Raw genomic sequence first — 12340 nt, forward strand, 5'->3', positions numbered from 1 at the left:
CTTAAGGTCCCCCCAGAATCTCAGCCAGCAAGAGGCTGAGATTATTTAAGAGCCCAATCTGGAAGTTCCACTCACATCCATCCCACTGCCCAGTCACGGGGCCACAATTAACTATCAGGGAGGCAGGGAAGCCGAGTCTTCACCTGCCAGGCGTCCAGGTAAAACTCCAGAAACTCGTCAGTAAAGGAAGAAGGGGGAAATGCTATGACAACAGCAATCTCTGCCACCATGTATTTGCAAATACATGGAAAAACAGCCGGGAAGAATAAATACACACTAATTATAGTCCTTATCGCTGGAATAGGAACAAGAACAGTGAGGAGACAGTAACTGCCTGAAATTTTTTAAACGGTGATAGTATATTCACGTATGAACTAGGAAGTTTTAAAATTTCACAAAATTTTAAAATCCTTTATTGTAGCTTGATACCAATATAACACTTAACGGTAAATACATTAAATCTGTCTACATTGTACAAAGCTTTTAAAGTTCCAAAAAGTAGATTCTATCTAAACGAATAAGTTACTCTCTATTGTTAAAAATATTAGAGTATCTTCCTCGAAGCCTCTCTACCTGGGAGGCATGATGACAATGCTCATAGATGTCCACACTGAGAAACAGGCAGGACAGGGATCTGCCTAAGGTCCTAGCTTGCCAGTGGCAGAGCTGAGACAAGAATGAGAGTGAGGACCACCCTTTAACTGCATCATAATTTTAATGGCATTTTCTATCTGATGAGAAGGCTACAACTTCTCACTCTTGAGGCGCCTGGGTGGCTCAGTCGGTTAAGTCTACCTTTGGCTCAGGTCACGATCTCTGGATCCTGGAATTGAGCCCCGCATGGGGCTCCCTGCTTAGTGGGGAGTCTGCCTCTTCCTCTCCCCTGCTCATGCTCTCTCTCTAATAAATAAAATCTTAAAAAAAAAAAAAAACAACTTCTCTCAGTAGAGGTCAGATTTCAGAAAGAAAGATAATGAACTGCATTCAATCTAAGAATAAGGGGGAAGCAATTTTCTTACAGGCTAATTACAAAAATAAAAATAAAAAAAGAACTTCCCAGAAAAAAAACTGTCATGAGTTTTGACTCCCTTCTGAGCCAAATTCTCAAGTTTAGGATTTATTGAGCTGTTTAAAAATCCCTTCTATGACTTCTAGATAATGATAGCAGACTGAAGATAATAATAGAATCTTTTTCCTCTAATATATAAATCCCTCTAAAAACAGAATAAAATGAATAAGCCAGAATTCAAAAAAAAAAAAGGGGCAGCAGAAAATCCTGGTGGGAATCATGACTCTATGACATCTCCTGCCTACAGGGAGGGATTCTTTGGCCCGAGCTATTTAACAAAATCTCCGAACAGAGGGGTAAAACGCAAATCCTCCAACCAGAGCTGCATGGTGCCCAGCAGAGGCTCTTCCCAACCCCCAAACCCAAATCCCTTCTCTCTGGGTCACAGGGAAGAGCATACAGATATGGACAGAGCTGCTCACTTGTAACATAAGCAAGATGTAAAGAAATGGCATGGGAGGAAGGCAAGCGTGACACAGAAAAAGCAGAGAGGAAAACAGCATGCGATAGAAAACAAACCCAAGAAACAAACTGCATTGTGACAGCTCTAGAAGAAATTTAAGCAATGTAATGAATTTAAGAAAACCAGACTTCAGTGCTGAGATGATAAAACAACAAAGAGAAGGAAACAAGAAAATCAAAGCTAGGAAAACAACCTGAGGATCAAAACGACACCATCACAGAACTATAAACACAGAAGCAACAGCCAGAAAACAGTTGAAAACCAAATGTCTAGAACAGGAGAGTCACAGGGAATGCAAAGGACAAAGAGAGGTGAAAACAACTGGACAGAAGATAATACATAAGGAGAACAATGGTGCCCAATACAAAGTAATCAGCATCCTTAGAAAAGCAAACAATAAATAAAATTAGAAATGCTCAAAGTCACCTCCCAGTGCACAAGAGCAGAGAGAGCGGGACACAGTGGTGGTCACTACACTGTAATCATGGCGTATCAGCTGTGGTCTGGAGTGACGTTTCTGTGCATGTGTGTGTTGGTTGTTTTATTTGTACTCACTTTTGGTTCTGCTTAAGATTTGTGTTAAGATAATATATTTTATTTTCCTAAAACCAACTGTCCCCATAGGGGGGAAAAAGATGCCCTTTGCTTAAAGGTAAGCCAATATAAGCTGAGTACACTACAACCTTCTGCAAGTACAGGTCTCATCATTTATTACCAAGCTGTTTCATGCTTTACTAATGAAAAATACCTGCCGATTTACAGTACCTTAAAAGGAAGACTATTTAAAGGCAATTAATATATTCAAAAGACAGTAAGTCTCATTTTTTTATGGGTGGCAAGTGATAAATTTAAACGTTTAAAAGCTATGCACCAAAAATAAGTATCTGCTATCAGATATTGGTGAACTAATTTATTGAACAGGTCTGACTGAATATAAGACATGTTTTTAGCACCAGTAAAAATAATTGAGATTTCTAGTCTACAAACATCTACATGAGCAGTAATGTGCTCCCTGATGGCATCTTTTGGGTAAAGGAACAAATGTGATCCAAGGATTAACTGTTAGGTCCCTGATTTTGCAACATAATTCATAGTGTCAAAATAAATCAACCCAAGTATTTTTAAAACTTTTAAGTTTTAGAGATGAATTTCTTCTTCCTTAAAGTTTTCAATTATGAGGTAGATATCATTCAAAGTAAACATCAAATGCAGCCAACTTCTGTTGACGAACATGATTATTAAACCTATAATTAATAGAAATTTCCATTAGGAAATTGAAAGTTTAAAAAGTAATGTTGATCAGCAGTATTCTGGCTTAAGTTTCCATATTCCTTCACCACTAGAAGTTCTATGAAAAGTGCAAAGATTTCGCAACAGTTCTCGAAAGACACAAGACTGTGAGGCTGATAATTTGGATTCGAACTCCTGCAGTATCTCATGAGTGCTGGCCTGGCCATCAACACGGGCCTGAAAAGCAATGAAGTTTCTCATTTCCACCAGTAGGTCATCATGTTCGGTGGTGGAGGATGGTGGAGCAGATGCCTCTTGGTGCACATTTTCACTTTCCAGCCGCTCTGGCAGAATCAGGTGGTTCCTAGCTTTCATTTTAGCCAACAGTAAAGACGAAGAGAGGGACCCGGGTGAAGACTCTGCATCTTCCACTTTTCCACTGAAGTGCTCAGAAGCATTATCCTTTCCATCCTTTCTTGTGACACCATCCTGGAGAAAGAAGACCACTGCAGTGACACGTCAGCTTCTAGTTCACACTCCCATTACTTCCCCAAAAGCCCTGAGGAGCCATAAACGAACACTCGAGCCCAAGGCAATGAGGCTGACAAGAAAGAATGAGATCACCGAAAAGGGAGGGGGCAAGTCAAGTACTGAAATCCACCCACCATTAAAGAACATTTCTGAAAACACCCAAATCCCCCAAACTGCACTCTTCACTTCATCACCATTCTATGTGTGTATGTGGGCGGGGCGGGGGGGGCGGGACACGCGGGCAACAAGCCTCCCTTTGGCGGGAGAGCAGGTTCCAGGAGGTGCGGCTTCCACGGGCTTCTCCCGTTCTTCCTCCCAAATCCACCCTGATCTAGGCACTGCAGGACAAGGAACAACTGCAGAACTGTGCTTCCTTCTCTTCACTTTTAAATCTTTTGACTCTTCCCACTTTACGCCTCATGTGAGTTGCCCTAGAACAACAACACAAATCTTTTTTTCACATCCCTACTGCTAAAAGAACATAACATGGGAAGTCAAAAAAGGTTCTCTATTCCAAATGTGTTCATATTAATCTAAAATAGGAGTCTGAACTTGGGAGTCTTCAACTTTTATCAGCAACATAACCCTTGACCAGAAAAGACCCAAGAGAGAGCACTGCATAACAGAGTTTGGTCTAATCTTTACTCAGTGAAGCACTCAAGGCACCCAGGGGGTCACAGGACAGGGAGAGACGGGCACAAGGTTCCAGCAGCTAGTAAATTACACACAACATTCGAGGGGGTTTTCTCAACCTTCATTTTAGAGGGTAGTGCCCTCTGGAGCTGGTACTTCACCTCTGGATGGAGCAGGCTGCATGGGCAGCAACTCACATCACCTATCCCCTGTGTTAATTTTCTCGGGGCAAAACAGATTCTGCTACAGATTTGAGTTTAAGACTCTGTCTTTTACAAAGTTGGCTGGTCCTTTTAGCTTCAAATGAAAATGCTTCATTAATCAGAGCCTACAAAACAAATACCAGGTGTCATTATGCCAGTGTTTTACCTCACATCCGAATCAGGTTAAATTTTCATGGCAATTCAATCACGCAAGTCTCAGACATGAAAAGCAGCTAGGCTATCATATTACCTGGCATTTCTCCTTTGAAGATGTTGAAGAAGGATGCTGCACAGAGAAGCTGGAATTCCTTTTCTGACCAAATCTACTCCTAAGTAAGGAAAAGAATCACAGTAGATAGAATGTTTGCTTTTGTGACTTAAGAGATGAAAATGCCCTTTCAACAACTTAATCTTTTCCTGGAAAAGTTTTCTTCTGCAAGGTTATTCTTTCATAGCCATGACACTCATCCCCTTCAATTTTTCTACTTTACTCTCCTAGGAAATAACTGATGCATCTCAAGCAAGAACCACTCAATATCTTGTTCAACATATGATGGAAACTATCCTCAAATTCTAGGTAGGAAGATTATTCTAAACCAGTATACCAAATAGCACAGTCATTACTGATTGCGGAACACCAGCTAATCATCTCATTAAAGTGTAATCGCTATTCTGTATCTCTTATTTTTAACATCAACTCTTAAACAAAACAGATCATGTCTCCTTCCCCTGAAAACTCAGCTTCGGAAAGCAGGGGACAATGTAAAGGAAGAATGTAAGATTATATGTCTTTCCCCAAGTCCTGCAAATCTAGACGACTCAATCCCTCTCTGAGAGATTTTCTACTACACCTGCCCTGGCTCTATTCCTAGCCTAGACTGTATGGCCTCCTCCCATGCAGGGCAGAGCAGGAATCTCTTACTTTGTTCCTGCTGGTGTGCCAGAAACCCCCCGGTGGCCCGTCCAGGTGGGAACACCAGACGCCGCTCCCAGACACTGCTGGCGGGAGAGCCTCAGCGCTTTCAGGGCATCCTGGGCCACCCGGTTGGCCTCAGCCTCCACCAGCACATAATCCGGATTGGCTCCATCCATGATGGCATCGTGTTTCATGACACTGTGCACACCGACTAGCAAGAACAAAGAAAACCGTGACATATTGTTTCAGTTTGTACACAATTACATTTTTCTTCTGTATAGTCTAGTATGTTGTGGGTAGAGAAAAAATAATGAACACTTTCAGCTATTTGCCAAGGTGACTATCATGACCCAGGAACTTCACAAATGCCGTTGCCACTCACCTTCATCATTACCCTACAAGGTAGGGACTACTCACTACCCCTGTTTTATAATAATTGAAGCATAATGCCTTTGTCACCACAACTTCAACATCCCTGCTATCTGGAAAATTTTAAAACCTCTTATTAATCAATTCTTTATTGAAGGGAAAAATATGAAAATATAAACCAGAATTATAGAATTTTTAAAAACTAATGATCGTGAAAATGCTACTTATCAGAATTTAATGCAGGTATCAGTGGAAAATTCACAGCCTTAAATATTTATACATCAATAGAAATGAAAGAATAAAAACAAATGAATTAAATTTCCAAGTCAAAGAGTCTTATAAAAATTAAGCCAAAAAAACTCACTGAAACACAACAAAAGCACAAAGAAGAAAGTAATAAAGATAAAAGCAAAAACTAATGAGGTAGAGAACAACCATAGATTTAATTAATAAATTAAAATGCTGGTTTATGTTTTTAAGAAAAATCACAAAAGAGACCCCTAGCTTAACCTGACCAAAAAAGGGGTGGAGGAAATATACAAAATTAGAAATGACCAGGGAGAAATTATCTTGAAACAGAAACAAATTTTTAAAAACCTGTTACAAGAATATTTTCAATGCCTCTGTGCAAATAAACTTGAAAACTAGACAAAAGAGATCATTTCCTAGGAAAACAGAAAAAATAAAAAGTTACCAATAAACTACCTTACAAAAAGGTATCAGGCCCAGATGGTCTCTTTCTGAAATGCCGTACAGAAACCTGGCCTTCCCGCACCGAGAACCACGAACAGTGATGTCTGGTAACTCGGGGCCATCACAATGTGAACCCAGTGAGTGCCAAGGCCTGAACAAGACGACACCCCCAGGGACGACAAAGCTATGCAGGACTGCCTATCCTCTCCGGTTCTGAGCAACTGTTGCGTCTGCCTTCCTGAGTTTTCTCCCTTGATGTGAGCAAGCAAGCTTTCCTACTTCCAGAGTGCCTGCCCTGGCCTGCCCCTGCCTCTCCCCCATGGCTGTTACTTTAATCTCCTGTGGTTGGAAAATCAGGTAAATACACCACGTACAAAAACTTCCTATCACCGTTCAGTACTACAAACCTACTTAAAGCACTGCACCCCTCCTGTGTGTGGTTGTGAGTCAAGTACTGTTGCTCTCCAGAGTTTCAAATTCCTCTAGGTCTTCAAAAAAGAGAGGTGAATTCAATTTTCAAAATGTCGATACATTTCAAATCTGAATTTTAGAAGAAAAGATACTTCCAGCTGAGAGCCCACTCTGCCCTGTGAGTCAAGGCTGCCACTGCTAGCAACAGCCTACTCCTCTTCTGTTCCTAGCACACCTGCGGCAAATTCAGCAAAAAGATTACCTGACTTTTTGAAAAGCTTTTCCAAGACATAATCATCATTGCTCTGTTCACTGGTCTCACTCTCGTTTTCACTGTCCCGCTTCCGGTACCGCCTTTTCTTCACGAGGTGTGGAATTCGAGTTCCTTCAAACTTGGCATCTCTGGGATGCTTAGGGCTCTTCGGCTTCTGCGTTGGCCTCCGATGCTGCTCCAGGGGCTCTTCTTCCAGTGCACTATGTTTCGTTTTTGACTTGTGCTTAGAAAAATTACTTTCCGATGGCTTACTCTCCCAAAGAGGCTCTGTCTGAGCCTGGCAGCTTTCTCTTCTGTCGGGAAGACCCTGCTTTTCATTGATGCTTTCCTCACTAGACAGCCCGTCCATTTTGCTGATTCTCAGAGAATCTGAACAATCCCCATGTCCACTAATCACGGATGATTCCTCTAGTCTAGACACTGTGTTCATGTCTTCTCTAAGCCCGTCACTGCCAGGTGGAGTCCTAGGGGGCTGGGGGGCATCTTTCAAAGGATCGCATGGATCAGAAGTTACTGCATTCACTTCAGCTCCTGTAGCTGTAGATTTCTCTTCAGATGATGTGGCCTCGTTTGTGGATACATTAGAATCAGGAAACTTTTTGCATATTGGAACATTATGGTCTGCTCCAAAGGCCGGCGGAAGTTTTCTTTTTAAATGGAGCTTGGGAGCCTGAACTTCTGAGCCAGTTCCTGAAAGGGGAAAAACACGCTCAAGTTACATGACATAATTCTTCTGTACTTTATTATTATTATTATTATTTATTTATTTATTCATTTGAGAGAGCGAGAATGAGAGAGAGTACATGAGAGGGGGGAGGGTCAGAGGGAGAAGCAGGCTCCTCGCTGAGCAGGGAGCCCGACGCGGGACTCGATCCCGGGGCTCCAGGATCATCTGAGCTGAAGGCAGTTGCTTAACCAACTGAGCCACCCAGGCGCCCCTGTACTTTATTATTTTAAGTGAACTTATTTTATGGAATACCTGCAAAAATAGCACTTGTTTCAGTACTCTGGGATGCGTCAGGACTCGTCAGAGTGAACAGCTCATAAAGATCATTGGACTTGAAAAATCGCCTTTGCTTCGGATCTTTCAGCACTCTGTTTGTCAGAAACTGTTTGAAAATTTGTCTAAAGAGATAAAAATTAAACTGGTATAAAACAACGCTTAGCTGCACCTCGAAATCCTAGTTCTAAAACAATCTGAGAGATACGATAACTGTAGCTGAATAAATGTCTAAATCATCCCCAAGCTTTTCGCCTTGGAAAATTACAATTCAGAAAGTACATAAAATATCGGGTGGTCTCCCATGCTTGACAGAATTTAAATCACAAAGAGTATCTTATTTATACCCAGTGAGCTTTTTCCATCTCCAAGATCCATCACATGTCAGGAATCACCTTTCTACATACAATCATGTGACTCACAGCCTCTCTGAGCTGGAAACAGCTGGATTCCGGGACTCCTGGACCAAGGGTCCCCTCCGGCCCTCCTCAGAACCCTTCTGTGATGGGATTCTGGAACGCTCTTACCTGGCCTTTGCAAAGCTTTCCCTTGGAGCCATCTCACCCACCTTCTGCCTGCTGATTCACACTCTAGCTGAAGCTCCACACCATTGTCACTCCTGCCCACACGCCCCCACAAAGCAGTCCTGCTCCCCCTCCCCCCACACCTCCCCACCCCAAGGCTAAAACATGTCTAAGAGGAAGCTCTCCCTCACAGGACACAGCTCGTCTCTTGCCTTCTCAGAATAAGGCCTTGAAGAACACACACCTATCAGGGAGTGGCCCAGTGCATGGTGGAAAGCAGGGAGCCTCCCTTTAAGAGAGGGGGTGCAGTTCAAGAATAAAGTCTTCGGCAGAGGAGGGGGAGAAGGTGGCCGTATCTCCACCCCACTGTTAAAGGGACCCTTGTCTATACCCCGACTCGTTGTACAGAGAGATGGAAAAAGAACAGGTGTCCTAGTCAACCCCTCCCTCGGGGGCATCTGAGTCAAAGACCACCAGGCTACCCACACTGATCACAGCTGCATGGTGTGGGAAAATTCCCATATGTATTTCAACTTTGTCACTTCTTAAAATTTTTCTGAAAAAAAGATGGTACACTATAGAAAGTATATACATTTCCCTTAAATAAAAATTAAGATGAAGTTTATACATAAGCAGTCTCTGATGTTTAATAAGGTAGAAAAATGATCAGGTTCAAAGACATTTTTTAAAAACTCACAATAAGTCATCTAAGCTTAATGAGAACGAAAAAATACAAAAAGGAAACAACAAAACCCCCTCACATATCCTTTAAGTTACAGTAACTACTGCTCTAAGATAAAAACACATTTTTAAAGCAATACATTTAAAACCTTCCCAGCTCAACCCGGGCGGCATCCTTCTACAGCTACATCGTACATGCGGCAGCCAGGAGAGCAGTCTCCGGCCACGGAGCGGGCCGCCATCTGTACTGACCGGTGGTAAATCTTTTCTTCAATGGTGCCCGCAGTCAGCAGCCTGTACACAGTCACTTGCTTCCTCTGGCCTATCCTCCATGCGCGCTCCCGGGCCTACGGCAGAGAGATGCATTTCAACAAGCGCCCTTCCCGGTGACAAGCGCTTTCGAAAAGAAACAGAGACAGCCGGCTGCTTCCTCCCCCTGCCAAAGCCAAAATTCTGCCTAATGACACTAAATACACCTCAGGCCCATTAAGGAAGATAAACAGGCAAGTCCCAAAGATAGACTGAGCCACATCTACATGAAAAACAACGTGTGTTGTAACTTTGCACTCTCTTTGTACCCCAGATGTAGCGACGCATGCTACAGATAAAACTGCTGAAGATTATTCCTCCATGCTGAGGACTAGGCAACAACCAAGATGGGAGCTCCATGCGGAAGCTGACAGGGGCACCAAAGGCCCCTCACAAGGGCTGGCCACTCAACTGTCTGCCACTCGCACGCTCCTTTACCTGTGTGTCTGTGCTTGGGTTCCAGTCGGGATCATAGATGATGACTCTGTTTGCCCCCGTCAGGTTGACTCCTATGCCACCCACCCGAGTGGTCAGAAGAAACACAAATACGGATGTGTCCTAGAGTAAGACGCACAACATTCAGTATGCACACTGAAGACTGGTGACAGCTCTTCCCCTCTGTCTTTACATATTCTACACATGGGAATCTCTTCCAATACAAAGGATGGGTTACGTCCTAGAGATCGCTGGTCAGTCAAGATGCCATCTCACAGCTCCTGTTTTTAATACCAATTATATTGGCAATATCTCAGAGTTGGCTTTTCAAGAAGGAATATACATTCTTTGTTTACACACACACACACTCACTCACTCACTCACTCCAGGAATGCCCAGAGTTAAAAGAGGAAAGTCTCCCTCTACCCTCTGCCCATCCCCAATGTAAGCAGGGCTCAGGTGGGTGAGGCTGTTCTTCTTTCTTCCTCTGCACAGAGTAGCACTACTTGGCTTTACTGTTAAATTCACTTGTTACCTCATTATATCTTGTAATCAGTGGTTGTCTTGAAGCTATTGCAGTGGTACCATCCATCTTGAGGTAAGAATACTTTTGAGCTCTAAGGAATACTTCAAGTATGTCCAACATCTGTTTGGGAGAGGGGGAAGGGGATAAGAGTTTAAAAATCAAACACACACCTCCAGTGAGGTCCACATTTGTCTAAACAGTCACACCTTCCCCAACAGGCTTAAATTAAAAGGGGCCTCTTGCTTTGAGGCAGATAAATATAACTACTACGGGAGTATTTTTGATACTTCCCTACTGCTAATTCTTACAGGGCATCTATCTAAGTTCAGACCCAAACCTGCTCACACCCTAGAATCACATGGTAAACCTTTTACAAAAGCCAACTTCTAGCACCAACTCTAGAGAAAGATCCAAGCTCCCAAAGAGATTTGCAGGCTGCCAGCTCAGTATCAGCAGGTGAATTTGCTTTTAGAATCATTTTAGATTATAGCCCATTTTCTTAATAACTTGTTATAAGTCTTAACCAAATTGTGTCTTGTATGAGGTCTGTATACTCACTTGTCTTGACTGAGAAAACAGCAATACTCGTTGACCCTGCCTCTGCCATATTTTCAACAAGGACTCAACCACTATCATTTTCCCAGAGCGTTTCCAGTATCCAAACTGGTCTTCTTCTAGTTCATCATCTGGAATACCTTTAGGATTCTTTGGGCCTCCAGAAAAGAGATCAGGGTGGTTGCAGATTTTTCTTAGGGCTACAAGTCCAGAGAAAATCTATGGTATAAAAGAATTACGTGCATTTGGATTATGCCATGTAAAATAACATTCACTTGGGAAGGAAGGGAAGAATGCTATTCGATATGTAACACAGATTAAAAAGTAATTCCTGGGGTGCCTGGGTGGCTCAGTCAGTTGAGCATCCACTCCTGATTTAGGCCCAGGTCATGATCTCGGGGTCATGGGAAAGAGCTCCGCAACGGGCTCTGCACTCAGCACGGAGTCTGCTTATCCCTCTCCCTTTGCTCCTCTCCCTGCCCATTCCCTCTCTCTCTCTCTCTCTCAAATAAATGAGTATTTTTAAAAATCTTAAAAAAAAAAAAAAAAAAGTAATTCTTCACCAGCTTCTTAGCTTCCTCCCTATTCTCAGCATATTAGGAGCTAGAAGAAATCAACCTTCATTCATCTTTTCTTGGTAAGTTCTCTAGAAACAAAAACATATCTGCATGGGAAATACACAAATGGGAAAGATATGGGGGTGGTTCACGCAGCAGAAGGACACAGGAGATCGGGAGTGCCTGCCCTCCAGGCCCCAGCAGGAGGGCATCCTTCACAGCTTTCCAAGTATGATTCAAATCAAGCTCATGAGTACAAACACTCAAGGAGAAAAGATAAACCGTAAGTTAAGCCAATAATCAAAGAGTATGGTAGTTCTAACTAGCAAACAACAGTTAAACAAATAATAAAAAATGTGAACAAATCAGGAATATTTCAGAACTCCCCCAGAGTCATCTGTAACTCCTCTGCCTCTATATCTGTGCTTCCAATACAGTGGCCACAAGCCACAGGAGGCTAGTCTAAACTGAAATGTACTGAAAATGTAAAATATCCAATTTTGGAGACATAGTTTAAAAAAAAAAAAAGGTACACTATCTCATGTATTAAAATGACATTTTAGATAGAGCAGGTTAAATAAAATTCATTACCAAAATTCTCTTTACCTTTTTTAATATGACTATTAGGACAATTTAAAATCACACATGCAGCTTACATTCTGTATCTACAGGCCAGTGCTAATCTAGACCACCTAAGGCTTCACAACTTGGAGGCACGTGAAGGGCAGATTTAGGAGAGATGAATAAATGTGAATGATTTAAGAACCTCTAATAGAGGCCAATGATTGATGAACTAAAAGAAATGGTGAGCCATGGCTAAAAGAACTGAAATGACTTCCTCTGGAAGAAGAAGCGTGCAGACATGATGGGACACAGGCAGCCATGCCTCCCGCACTCATCTCTTTATCAACCTCTGTTTATAGGGAAGTGTGTTTCAGAGAGTAAGATGCTTGCTACTCAG

At 42.4% G+C, this 12340-nt stretch overlaps 1 protein-coding gene across 4 annotated transcripts in view; it reads right to left on the minus strand.

Moving 5' to 3' along the window:
* Positions 1-708: 708 nt before the first annotated feature.
* Positions 709-12340, minus strand: part of ERCC6 (ERCC excision repair 6, chromatin remodeling factor) — a 72484-nt gene continuing 60852 nt past the window's right edge. For 3 of the 4 annotated variants that reach the window (XM_045878290.2, XM_045878291.2, XM_064594943.1), the window contains 9 exons: positions 10826-11041; positions 10277-10387; positions 9745-9864; positions 9250-9344; positions 7772-7917; positions 6781-7482; positions 5052-5256; positions 4380-4458; positions 709-3251 (listed from right to left, as the gene is read on the minus strand). In XM_045878290.2, coding sequence (XP_045734246.1) covers positions 2832-3251; positions 4380-4458; positions 5052-5256; positions 6781-7482; positions 7772-7917; positions 9250-9344; positions 9745-9864; positions 10277-10387; positions 10826-11041 — 2094 coding nt within the window. In that variant the 3' untranslated portion in view covers positions 709-2831. Of the gene's footprint in view, positions 3725-4379; positions 4459-5051; positions 5257-6780; positions 7483-7771; positions 7918-9249; positions 9345-9744; positions 9865-10276; positions 10388-10825; positions 11042-12340 lie in introns of all 4 variants that reach the window. The other variant, XM_064594942.1, reaches the window with a different exon arrangement.

This window comes from Mirounga angustirostris, unplaced genomic scaffold (genome assembly GCF_029215605.1).
Source record: "Mirounga angustirostris isolate CCGP_5_RB_7025 unplaced genomic scaffold, mMirAng1.0.hap1 SCAF_6, whole genome shotgun sequence".
NCBI classification, from domain to species: Eukaryota; Metazoa; Chordata; class Mammalia; order Carnivora; family Phocidae; genus Mirounga; species Mirounga angustirostris.